The sequence below is a fragment of the Fulmarus glacialis genome, unplaced genomic scaffold (genome assembly GCF_000690835.1).
Source record: "Fulmarus glacialis isolate BGI_N327 unplaced genomic scaffold, ASM69083v1 scaffold11273, whole genome shotgun sequence".
NCBI classification, from domain to species: domain Eukaryota; kingdom Metazoa; phylum Chordata; class Aves; order Procellariiformes; family Procellariidae; genus Fulmarus; species Fulmarus glacialis.
In genome coordinates this window covers 16422-29889 of record NW_009203586.1, presented here as the reverse complement: position 1 = coordinate 29889, position 13468 = coordinate 16422, and the positions used below count along the sequence as shown (strand labels likewise).

General features: G+C 41.2%; 1 protein-coding gene across 1 annotated transcript in view; it reads right to left on the bottom strand.

Moving 5' to 3' along the window:
- The window catches only part of TOM1L2 (target of myb1-like 2 (chicken)), a 35572-nt gene extending 23059 nt beyond the window's left edge, over positions 1-12513 (bottom strand). The window contains 7 exon segments of the mRNA XM_009574690.1: positions 1533-1649; positions 2425-2583; positions 3570-3704; positions 8054-8203; positions 9850-9928; positions 10615-10701; positions 12449-12513. Of these exon segments, the coding sequence (XP_009572985.1) occupies positions 1533-1649; positions 2425-2583; positions 3570-3704; positions 8054-8203; positions 9850-9928; positions 10615-10701; positions 12449-12513 (792 nt within the window).
- Between the last annotated feature and the right edge of the window lie 955 nt (positions 12514-13468).

Genomic DNA, 13468 nt, shown 5'->3' with positions numbered 1-13468 from the left:
ATCACTTTAGAAGCAGATTGTGACATTTCAGAGGTTTGTTTGCTGCCTTTCCGAGAGGGCTGACAGTACCTATCTATTCTGCTCAGAGCTGGCTCTCTAGCAAGCTGTTTACATTTGATTGTTGGAGAAAATGTCAGGAATTATTTAAGGAGGAGGGCTATATAAACCTCAAAGCAAGGAGTCCTTGCACGCATTACCCAGCTCACAGCTTTCAAAAGACTAACCATTCTTTGTGATCAAAACCGGGTTCTCCCCAGCTCTGTGATTCAGATTTAGGATACATCATTCAAAGAAGGGAACCAGTTGGAATAAAGAATCGCTGCTGTCACTCCGTCTTATGATCAAGTTCTTTCACCTTAAAGCTATGCTGTAAGGTTACGCTGTCAAGATGTTAGTAGTTGTTTCTGAATGTAAGCAAACTGTTCTACACTGTTTTGGTCTGTCGTGGTTTCCTGGAAGCTTCTTCTGTTTTGAGCCGTCCAACCCAAATGGGCAATAACTGAAAGGCTCTTTATTGCAAAGCCTCTCATCAGCTGCCATGATGGCTCTGAGACAAACACACAATACCGCTGCATGGGAGAGACCAGTTTTTGGATGGATTTCAAACTCTGATGTATCACAGAGAGCAATTCGCTGCCTTCCTCCAAATGTACTGCTCTGGGAGCCCATCATCCCTGCTGGAAGATCAAAACAGAAGCCTATTTCTGAAGCTATGGAAAGGCAAATACCATGTTAAGGGCAGCAGCTGGAATGCTAGATCACAGTATTCCTCATCTGTGTTGCATGTGGTACTGTATTACTTTCCTCAGGCAAAAGGGCACCCCGCTACCACTGGCCTGGGGAAACAGGTAAGAAGCCTGAGACATGAACTCAACCAAAACTGCTTTCCCTTTTGAGATAATAAATGCTGCACTGGATTGAGACTTTCCAGCAAAGAAACCCCTTCTAATTACCCAGTCTAACCCTCCGGACAGCATGAAACTTCACCTGAGCGCCAGCCTTAAGCCACTACCTTCAGGAAAAGCTATAGCACATCTTCTGGAAAGACAGTTAGTTCATATATAAGATTTTGCGTGGCAGAGAATCCACAGACCCTTGGCAATACTTAGCCCAGCTGGAAATATGGAGTGGTTTTTTCTTGCATAGTGACCCGGAATGTTTTGCCTCTGTACGAGTGATGATGGAGGGTGCAAAAGAAGCAGAAATGCTCAGGGCTTACAAAGCCTATTGCAGTTTTAAGCTGCTTAGTGGTAAAGAAGACCTTATATTCAACATTGGGAAAAATTTCTAGCTACACGGAGAAGAAAGCACTGGAACAAGTTTCAAGGGAAGTTAGGAAATCCTTGTCACTGGAAGCTTTAACAAATGAAGAACATCAAGTTCAATGAGACTAACCAGGGTCAAGCGCAGTCCACATTAATTTTGTAAAACAAACAAACAAAGGCAGTGAAGTGAACTACAACAAAAACCATCTCCCGAGAAAAACTCAAGCACAGAAAGGATCAGAATCATATTTGCTAGGAAACTGTTACCTGGAGTAACTCAAGGTCTGAGGAATCCTCTTGTCCAGGTACCATTTCTGTCAGCATTTCAGACATCACTTTTGTATTCCCACGAACAATATCCAGTTCACTGCGCAGCCGGGCAATCTAAATTGGGGTAAAAAGACAGCAAAATACTGCATAATTTTTTGGTTTAAGCAGATCATTTTCAAGAACTGACTTTGTGATACCTCCGGTTCTGTCTGACTTGATATCTGAGGCTCCAAAAATTCTAGCAGGGAAAAAAAATGTAAAGATAAAAAGGTTACCCAGTAGAGAATTTTAGAAAAGCAACAGAAAAAGGAAAGAACTTTGTAGAACCACTCACTATCATCACAAACCCAGATGTGCTATGCTTGTATGGAAGGGAAGCAATTGAAAACAGCAGCTAAAAACAGACCCGGTTGCAGTACACCTTGCGTGCCTCGCTCAAATGTGGGGAAAGATGTACAACTTTGGAGCAGGATCTTTGGCTTTGAAGTGGTTATTTTTGCAGAGAGAAAAGAAGATCCTATATTAGAGCATTTGCAACGGCCTTACGGATGCAGACTTAACTCCCTGTTAGAAAGACTTCCTGCATCTGCAAGACATTCTGTGCCTTTAAAGGAGGGGGACTAATGAGAATAACTGCTAACCTATTGCACAACCGCTGAGTGGACTGGTATATCAGATTGTGAGGTTTCATAACTGCTGCCATTAGGAGGCCATACACACAAATCTAAAGCCTAGATTTTACAGTATAATAGGAGGAAAGATTTCTAAGTAGAACCAGACCTAGGAGGCAATCAAAGTCAAAAGAGTTAAAATGAAAGTTGCTCTGCAAATTGGTTTCTAATTTCATCTGCTGAAAGAGTCTCACTCAAAAGAATCATCAGCCCAATACCTGTTCAGAATTAGCAGTGATGGGACCAGTCACATTCAGAGCTGGGGCCTGAGGAGCAGAATACGCCGTTGGAGAAGATGAAGAATAAGAACTGGTGCTCATCCTTTGCTGAGACTGTGAATTGTGCATATTTGCTGCAGGATCAACTTCAGGAACACTCTGCCACATCAGAAAGATAGGAGTTCAAAAGCTGAATTGTGACAGCACTTGCTTTGTCAGCAATCTCAGGCCAAATACGTTCAAATATAGAACGTAATTGCACCTTGTGGAAAAGGTCAGTGTAGTTATGAGAACAGACTGGCAGGCCAGCCCATAAACAGACAGCTGCAACAAAAATGCATGCCCATATCTTTTGACCCAAGCCACATGCATTTAAGTCAATTTACCTTTACAAGAAAAGTGAGAAGCAAAATAAAAACAAGAGCCAAAGATAAATAATTATAAATTATTTTGAACTAGGAATTAAGTTGCAGGCTTACAAAAAACGATGTGATACATAGATACTGGATTTAATTAATCTTGGCATACATATTGTAAACTTTCAGTCCTTGATCACTTGCATTTACCACTTCAAAGATTCATTAACTTCAGTTTTCAGAGTGAATAACCAGAATACCTGTGATCATTAAGTTACTTCCTAGCAGCAGTTCTGTCACCTTTACAGACCTAACTTTTCAAAGGTGTAAAGACCTCACGTTACCATGGGCCCCGTGAGAGATTCAGACTCTGTACACCTTTGAAAGACAAGCAGGCCTTGGTTCAGGGTTACCACCAACAGAAACAACCATACTTTTGACAACAAGAAGTAAATCTCAATCATATATCCTGCTGGACTCTCTCTGAGCCAATTAGTTGCATTTGTCTGGTGGTTTTGTGGTACAAGACAAGTGTACTAACCTCCTCCAAACTCTTTTCTCAGATTGATGTTTGACTCAAGGGAGGAGATTCCATTAGCTTATCAGCCTGTCAAATGCAGCTGCATTATGCTTCTCCTACACTATACACTCCTTTCACTATTAAAAAAGTCATTCTAGGAGTGAGAAAATGAGCCAGATTTAGAGAAACAGGAGGGGAAAGAAGAGTAGTTACCCAACTATTTAGACATCTTGGGAAAATACCCCTGGAATTGCAATGCTGCAGCTTACCCTCTGTGGTGTGTGTATTGGAGACAGAGCATCGAGATCTGCCATGGGAAACTCTATGCCTTTCCTCTTGAGCTCTTCATAAATATGCACTACTCCAGTTAAATCAGGGCTACTTCGAAAGGCATCAGCCCAAGCCTGGAAAACATGAGGGATTATCCATAAACCTTCCAAACGAAGTTCCAGCTCCACCCTAACCTCAGATACTGACTACAAAAGCTTTCATGTATTTCAGCTTCAAAGGGAAGCTGTAATCATTAGACCTGGTCTAAAAGACCCTGCAAATATTATTAAGACAGTCACGTACACATTTTATTCAAATATAAAATAGGAACCCGGTGCACAGTAGCTATGTCTAGCCCCTGACATCATCAAAATCTGTAAATGCAAATGAAAGCCTCTTCCAATCTCCTCTACTTAGCAGTGATTGCATGCTGACCTTTTCTTGCATATTCTATGGCCAATGACCCACCAGAAGAGGTCTGTGTGAAAGATTAAACTGATCTAAGCAAAATTCATAAAGTCATACAATAATCTTAGGTCATCTCAATTTACTTTGTGAAACACCTTCATTTGTTGCCAAAGAAAAAACACAGCTGTCAAGTTTTCTTCAGTATTTTATTTGGACCAAACTTAAATAAAAAAGGTAGTTTCTGAGGTTCTTATATTGTGAAACATGAGCAGCAGAACTAATGAAGCCTGGGTTCTTACAGAGCATATCCAACACTTAGACACCCCGGTGTGTCAGAGAGAACAAGTTTAAAGGGAGAATTTCCCACAGCCAGAACATTCATAATATCTCTCCCGCATGAATTCTCTCATGTCTAAAAAGATTTCAATTCACAGTTGAGCTTTTCCTTCAGTGGCAATGCTAAGTGTTTCTCTCGCTAGCCAGCCTCCTGTACTCATGAAGCTGCTAGGAGCATAATATCTAGAAAGCCTCTACCCCTTTTCACTTTTGCTGAAAATTAGCCAAATATTAAAAATTTAGGGGAAGGAAAAATTGAAATATTATGACTCAGTTAGAAATGAAGCATTCGCCAAACCCCCACATATGTGAGGCAGAGTATCAGTGTGCTGGATCCAGAAGTACTGCGAGACGTGTGTGTGGGCTCTGAACTTAATTAATTTATTCATCACTTTTACACTAGCTCTTTGACTATTTTTATTTTAAAAGCTGCTTTTAACCACTTTTTATATTTGAGAGGAGAGAAATCAGAGTTAGCAAAACAAGATAAGAAATAATATTAATATTTAACTTACATTCCTATTCTGTTCAATTCTAAGAGCATTCCCTACCCTACATGCCCAGGAGACAACCCATTATCAGTTGCAAGCTAACAACTCTGGGTTTGCTTCTCAGCTTTGTTAAGAGTAAATTAACCGCATCAACTGTACTGATGCAGTGCAAGTCCAAACAGCCCTATCTGAGCCAGAGAAAATAGCTCTGACTGCAAAGAGCCATTCTGTTGCCTTGCAACTGACCTTCCAAAACCATCCCTAATTCTGACGGAGATACTGACAGTACAAGTAACTCTACCCTTGCACTTTCTTTGCATTTTCAACTTACGTAAGAAGTCATCTGAATGATGCTTCTACATAATGGTGTTCCCCACTTCAACTCTATTTGCAGGTAACAGTGAAAAATGTTAGGCAAGGGATGCTCTATTTAATAACCACTCAAAAGAAACTTAGAGTCAAAAGTATGCTACATTGCTGCCCCCAACTTTTAATGAGGCTTGTTTGCCCAGGAGGATGTACTAATGCATCCTCTCTTTCACTGGCTTCCTACAGATTTTGTTTTAGCGAACTCACTTCATTTGCACTCTATCTTTTTAATATATTCTCTCTTCTGCAACTCTCTTCCCTGGAGAAAGGAGACACTTTCATTTGTATTCTTCTTCACCTGAGCTGAGAGCATTATCTACATTAGTGTGTCTCTCAGAGGTCACAAGCAGGACTGGGCGCTACTGTTCTAAGTGCTGTCTACACACTGTAAGACAATCCCTGTCCTAGACAGCTTACACTTCAACTAGGCAACAGTAATATTAGCTCTACTTTACAGATAAGGAGCTACACACAGATCTTAGGAGACTTGCCCATTGTCCAAACAAGTGCACGACAGAGGTGAGATTGAATTCAGATCTTTTAAGACTTTGGGCAAGATTATCAAAGGTAGATACTTAAGGATGCTGCTGTATAAATCCCACTTGGCACCTCAGCGTGCCCAAACAGGCTAATTAAATACCATTCCAAAGCTGGCCCCTAAATCAGTGCCCATCACAAGACAATTCTTCCCGTGTCGGACACTTTTTAACACATGTACCTTCAAAAGAATTTGCTGTGCCACTAAAAGTCTCCTCATGATTCATCTTTGATGACAGCGCTCAGCTACTGGGCAGCAAGGTGGTATGAACTCAGAGGTGATATGCAAGCTCTTACCAGAGGCACAGCAATAAGGAATATTTCCAAGGCCTTTCAACAAGGTGAAGAAGGAAGGATAAGCAATATGTAATACATGTTAATTCATGTACACTGGGAAATAGGTTAACCAAGTGAGACACAAGATGCCCAACATCTCAAAACAGTCAAGTCTCTAGATAAGAAATCGGATGGCAGCTTTATCTACCCTTGCTATGAAAAGGCCCAGGAGTACAAGAGCTGTATGGCTGAAGACATATGCTGTTTGTACCGCTTTTTTCCATGCTTCCAATTGCTATTAATCTTCTCATTTCTGTTCTTATTAATTCCCTGATATCAAATTGTAAAAAGCCTACAGAAGGGGATAATTGTAACGTTAGTGAGCGGAGCTGAGAAGAGATCAGACCCCTGGCACAGAGTTAACTCCAACTGCAGGGAGCTCTAAAGAGCAAAGTCTAAGCTGAGCAAAGTGGCCATGACGTACGGGATATTTTGGGTGTGCATGTCAAGAGGGCAGCAGAGATGAGTGACTGCAATTACTTTTCCAAACTTGTCAGGCAATCTGGAAAACAAAGTCCCCTACCACCTCCAGTTAAAGAGACACTAACAGAACCCACCCACAGGCAACTTTCATAATTCTCAGGCTTTTTATACCAAAAGGCATTTGGTACCCAGAGTGAGACTTTTAGCTCTACTGCACTAAGTCTACTCAGATAAAGCTCTGTTTAATACACTGAGGCAATGACTGCGGCTTTTTGGTTATGTTACAAACACTTCCATCTTAGTTGCATTGATGACTGGGAATCCAATTACATCCAGGACCCAGCGTAACCAACATCCTCTAAAACACTGTAGCAGAGCAAACAATACGGAAACACGCACAGTTTCTCTTTATGGGACAGCATTTAGCCTCATCTCCTGGTCACCGCATGCATCAGCTCTCCAACCAAAGCAGGCAGACACCCAAGGGCTTAGTCGGATGTACAAGAATTGTTTTTAATAATTTCATTAATTTTGTGCAATTTTTTTAGAAAGCCTTGGGATCACAGACCAGAAATAAAGGGAGCCCACAGACTCCAATGCAATGCCCACCTAATTTCCCCACCCAGCCTATTTCCTGTTCGGAAATGACTTATTTACATTGTCATGCTCTAATGATGTTCTATCTGTGTATCCAAATAACAAATAAACCAGCAGAAATTCAACTGCATGCTTTGCCACAAAAATCAGAAATATATCTGGGAAACTATACTGAGCATTTGTAAGTACCCTCCCACAAGAAACACTGCAGCAGGTTTATATCATTTTAAACACACAGTGTCTTTTAGTCTCTGGTGTATGCAATAGCCTGTAGGAGCTTAGCGATAAAGCTTCCTATAATTGTCAGATTTCCTCCAGGCAGGCACCAATGTTTCCTCATGTGTTGCTAATGGTTTGTGGAATTAACATGGCTGTTTATTGTTATCCTGCACAGAAGGAGAAGTGGCAGACAGGCCTATGTCTGAACTTCCCCACTGCAGGCAAGGATCTGACAGTGCACAATAGCCAGAGAAAAGACACCAAAACCATTTTAACTCCTATATGGTCATTTACTTTTCTATAACCATCTTTAAAAGGAATTCAGAATGCTTTCTAATGGAGGGAAACAGCTCCATTTTACGGTCAGGGAAACAGACACAGAAAGGTAAGCGTTCTGCAACTGACAGCAAAAGCACGATCTTCTAAAATTTCCTGGCCTCAGATGACAAGCCCATCACAGAAGCAGGTCTCCAGCTTCTAGATTTGACTGTTAAATTGCAAAGCCATCCATTTATCTTTTATTAAGTCCTCTTTTTTAGAGTAGACTGGTACCTGTCTAACTAGAATCCAGACATTTCTCCCTAGATAAAATATCTATGCGTGTGCATATCTGCTCTTCCCTGCCAACCCGGATATATTGTTTGGTTTTACATATAAAAAACTTGCCACATTTTTAATGATGACTGCATGTTTAGCGATGCGTAGCACTGAAGCAGACATTCCTAATTTCAGGTATCAACATATGGAAGCAGAGACAAGCTGTATACCTGAATCAGTGCTAGTACTTTATCCTGTACAATAGTGGGGGGATTATTCTTGGGCGAGATGATTTTCACCAGAACACCATCTATGAAGTCACGGTTTGCCACTAAGACATGAAAGCGATGGCCACAGTTCTTCACACAGGTCTCCAACACCTACACACACACAAAAAAACATTCATTGTTGGAGCAAAGCTTGATCACACACATAGTACCTATGTGGTTGGTTTCCAATTTTGCTTTTTTTTAATTTTAAAACTTTTGACAGGAGGGAGAGAAGACAGAGGAGAAATTACACTTATACTCTTAATTCTTCTTTTCTTCCCCAATTTTACCAAAAAGTTTCCTTCTCTACGCACACATTTAGATGTACCTCACCCACCATTAACATATTGAGCACTTTTGTGATCTACCTTTGCCTGTTTTCAAGGTAAAGAAATATAAAGTTTCTTCCTCTTCAAAGCAGAACTTCCCAACCTGCACAGCTCAACAGCTAAATACACAGTATCACATCAAGAGCAGGTAAGACAGAGGACATCATGTCACAGTGAGATATTATCGTGCTCTGGCACTCCACCATTTTCTATGTACCTGGAACACAGCTGGACCCGCTTGCTCTGAGCTATAAGCCATGTTTTAGAGTTGGGAATTCAGGTGAATGATCTTCACTCATTCAAAACACTCCCTTGTGAATGCTCTGACAGGTTATACTTTGACACATTTTCCCCCTGCAACCTAGCTAGAGGCACCTTCCACTTGCCATTCAACTGCCATGGAAGAACAGCTGTTGATTTTTCTCTGAAGAACATGATTAGCATGGAGATAAATCCAATGCGTCACTTCTCCTTACAGCCATGCCTAATAACCACTGCAACTCTGTATCTGAGGAGTCTGTAATTACTGTCCTACTTCAGCTACTTTCATCAGCCCTGATGACATGGACTCATTCCTGATGAATTTCGCTTTTTGCTGCACAATGGATAATCTCATGGTTTGGTCTTTGGTAATCTGTCAAAATGACAATCCAGGATAGGAAATGGCAAGAAGACAGAAAGTACAGTCACGCTTCGTCAGCGAGATGCGACAAGAGCTGTGTGAAAGAATCATACAGATCACCTACCCACAGCAGTATAACTCGATCTAGTTACTGCTGCTCATTCCTCAGACTGCTGCGGCGCAGAGCCTGCCCAGCACCGCGCATTCAGGAGTGCTGCATTACCCAGGAAACCCCTAGCTGAAGCCATCAGTAGGAAAGGTCACTGGCAAATTATCTCACACCTTAGCAGTGCTGCCTAAATGCACAGAATATAATTTACACTTTACTGAGTAAAATTAGATCAGCATAAATTAATTCGAGTCTCCTACAGAGATCCATTCACAAGGGAAATTGTGCGTCAGCTATTTATGAAGCTGCAAATATGGCAAGTTCATCACCCTCACTTGCAGATATGCCCACAGCTGTTGTCTTGGAGTGGAGAAACAGTAGGACACAGGGAGATGAAAGTAGAAGGGAAAGCCCCAAAGGGTACACAGACCCATTTGGGCTACTTTAACTTTCAGTCAGTACTTGGGATGAATAAAAGCCCAGAAAAAAGCAGAAATCAATTGAGTCAGAAAAACGCTATGCAAAGCTTCCAGCAACTCTCCCCAAGGAAGTGAGGAGGCAATTGGAGAGAAGAAAAGGGCAGAGCAGTGACTGTTAAAGCAAATAGTTTGTACATTCAAGAGAATGCCAGGAAAAGGAAAATGACAAAAGAAAAGGCTTCTGCCCTTTTGAGGCATTCCAGCCTGCCCCCACTCACCGTCAGCGCCAGCATGACCTCTCTGTAATTTTTGTTTCCATTCAACCTCTTCTTCAGTGCTCGAATGGCATCCTTTGGACTGAAGGAGAAACATACCATTTTTAAAAGACAGCTCAGACATGCTTTTCACATGCCATATACTGGAAAAGGAATCCTTTACCGTTTACATCTGACATAAGCATGTGTGTTAACTTCAGATTACTTGACTACAACCAAACTAGGGTCATGTAGAATTATGTGAAGAGACAAGATAGCACAGAAGTCAAGACTAGAGCAATGCCCAAGGCCTCCAAAAAGTCAAGGTGTTGATCAAGCAGGAAAGATCGACAGCCACTCAGAAAAAGGCCCAGGGCATAAGACCAGTGATCAGTTCTCCTGCAAACTGCAAGCAGCACAGCTTTTCTGATGCTGAAGGTGACGTATCAGAGAAGCTCTCTATTCAAATGGCTGAAATTAATAGCATTGCAGCACTGCAAAGAGATACACCTGCTGAAAACAAGAACCCCAGTACAAACTTGGTACCCTCTCCAGCAATACGTTTTTCATGCCAGCCTTCCCAAGCAGAGACTGACCACAGAAAGTGCTGCATCATACAGTAGTTTTCTGAAATGTCTAAGGAGCAGGAAAACAAAGCAACTCATATGCAAACTGTATTCAAACTAGAAGCATCTGCCCCCAGACTCACTGCACCTCCTCACATGCTGAGTACGACTGGATGAAGATTGCGTTCATGAACCTTTCAAAGTTTGCTGAAATAGCACATACCCTTCTTCTGTCTCGTTGATAATGTCACAGATCTCCATGTTAAGTGTCCAGTCTTCACTCTGCAGAGAGCCATCTGTGGCCTTTTCTGTAAAGAAAAATAAATCTGTTCACATCTTCCTGATTAGGTACTATACTTCAATCCATCTTCAGTTACTCTGAGCTGAAACTATCCAGTATAAGAAAGATAGAAAAAAAAAAAATCCCCACTGACTGTAAGCAATGTCAAACCTTCCCTCCTGATTTTAGGGATCAGCATAGAGATTTCCAGACAGAATCAGTTATCCCTCAAGCTCACTACCTTCAGCCCACATAGATGGGCTGTTCTTCAAAGACTCCTGAATTCCTGGGAGAGTAGGAAAATGTAGCTAATTCCAATTTAAACTTCTCAGATGCTGCACTGTTGCCAAGTTATGAGGTAGGAAAATCTCCCCCAAATCAACATGACCTCCTCCCTGTTTTAGTAGATAATATCTCCACATGAATTGAGGGAGGAAAGATAGCAAATTGGAGACAGAATTCAAGGAAGTCCAGAATTTCAGTATGGAAAGAACTACCAGCACATGAAAACATGTAGCACATGACAATTCAGGTCACAATATCATTCATGGGCATCCCTTTTTGCCTGGGACTTTTTTTACTCCTGTACCGCAGTCCCTCAATATCTGCTTCCCTCTGTTCCACGCTATGTCCCCAATCTCCTCTCCAGGCTGGGGCTACGTACACATCTCCCAAGCACAATCCGCGTTCCTCCTGATTCCCAAATGCTCCCTCACTATTTGCATGGTAGGTAAGTAAGTCACTCTGGCACCAGACTAAATTCTACGGGAAGGATGACCTATAGCACTGTGACAGTGGCAGATGCTAACTATTGGCAGTTTAATTTATAGACGTCTGCAAGAGTAGCATAAGCATAACTTCAAGTAATCAGTTGACAAGAACTATTTCCTCCTTGGGATTTCCTCCTAAATCAATATTGTTCTGTCTAGTGGTGCCTAGAACATCCACTGAATTTTTCACACTTCTCACTTGCAGCATTCAAACCCTATCTGTGTTACACTACCCACATTCAGAGATGCTATCGAGTTGAACGTAAAGCCTGTTGCCAGAGACACCTAAAAAGGGGACCTTCAAGCCAAACTTGACCTTCTCTGCTAAATTAGTCTAGGTTTTTCTAGATCCTTGGCATCCAATGTTTGATGGTAAATAGGGTAAACAAAAGCATTTTTAAAATGTAAAATAAACTAAAAAAAAAACTTCTAAACATTCTAAAGCAGAAACAAAAACACAGATACCATCTTCTCCAACTATCCTTCTGTCTTTACATCAGACCCCAATCTGTCCCCCAGAATAAGGCAGATTTTGTTTGAGAACACCAGGCTCCCAGGACTTCACACATCTCTTTTTCTGTTTACCAACGATGTTTTTCCAATCTTCATGCAAAGCTACTTGTAACAATCATTTTTTTAGTTCCATTTTGTCTTATACTGCACATAAGGCTTTATTGCTATAGAATGTGATCTGCCTTCACCTCCATATAGTCCTTATTGCTTAGGAAAACATTTTATTTAACATTACAGAAAAACCCTTGATATTCAGAGATATAAAAAAATCACTACATCTGCTCTGCTGGAGAAGGTGATCTCCAAAGTTGCAAGGGATTTATAAGCACTGTGCTGCAAAATGAGAGATTATGCCATAAATAGAGGGTATTCCTTAATCTGGACATACGATTTGTTTTCTTAATCTAAAACTACATTAACAAAATTGTGTGTTCTTGACAGCATTTGGCATCAGGCAGCGACTTAGCAATATTCGTACTCTCTGGTTCTGCTATCACTTTTTATAAATGCTTGTAGAAAATGCTGATCCTGCACAAAGTTGTGCCAGCAGCCAATTCATTCACTGGTCTTGTAAGATCCATTTAGTTAAGATTTCTTTTGACAAAATGTGTATATGGCACTACTCCACAGCTAAAAACTGTGATGTTTTGGAGAGGGTAGAGTGAAGAAATGCTGCTGCAGCACTGTATGGAGGGTGGCATAGGAACACTTATCTGGGGTCCCCAATAACTTTATTTGTATTTCCCTTCTGAGATACACTAGGGAAAACGAAATCCCCTTTCTCCCAGAAAGTTTGGTTACCGCCTTTTTATTTTGCATTTCTGTTCTTTAGTTGGAGTAATATGTGGTTGAGACTGTGTGGGTTTAAGACATAACAGTTGTCTTTTTGAGAATTAGTTCTTTTCCCCTTGGGTAATTTTTAATTCGAATAAGAGTCAGAAGCTAATTTTAGTCTCTTCTTCAGCGACAGAGAGCACACAAGCTCTTGTTATCTGTAGTCGTTTGTCCTTTGTAGGGTGTATGACCCAGATTTCCTGCTGCAGTGCTCTCTCAAGTGTTAGAAAGGAGTTAACTGACTGCAGAGAAGGCATACGGGTTTGTGTGCGATTTGTTTGATGAACAGTATTACGCTGCAATGAATTGAAAGCCTGTAGAGCTCTTCCAGAACCAAAACGCAGCAGGTTGTAGTTCTGGATTTCTGGTGAAACAGCTCTGCCTGCACTCATGCGTAAGAGAATCCCTGCCCAACATATCCAAAATGCAGTAAATTAAAAATACTCAATAACCTGTCCAGTATTTATCAGACATTTTGGAAGCCACACGTCTCTCTGAGGCTCCTCCTCAAACAGCAAATAGATACCACTGACAAGATTAAATAGATTTTGGAAACTATCACAGAATTGTGAAGGAATGGCATGCAAATCATGCAAATACCCTTTAAAAAAGTCACCAGTTCCTCAATCTCTTTCAACCTCATTAAAGGCATCTAAATGGCACTAGTTCACACAAGGACT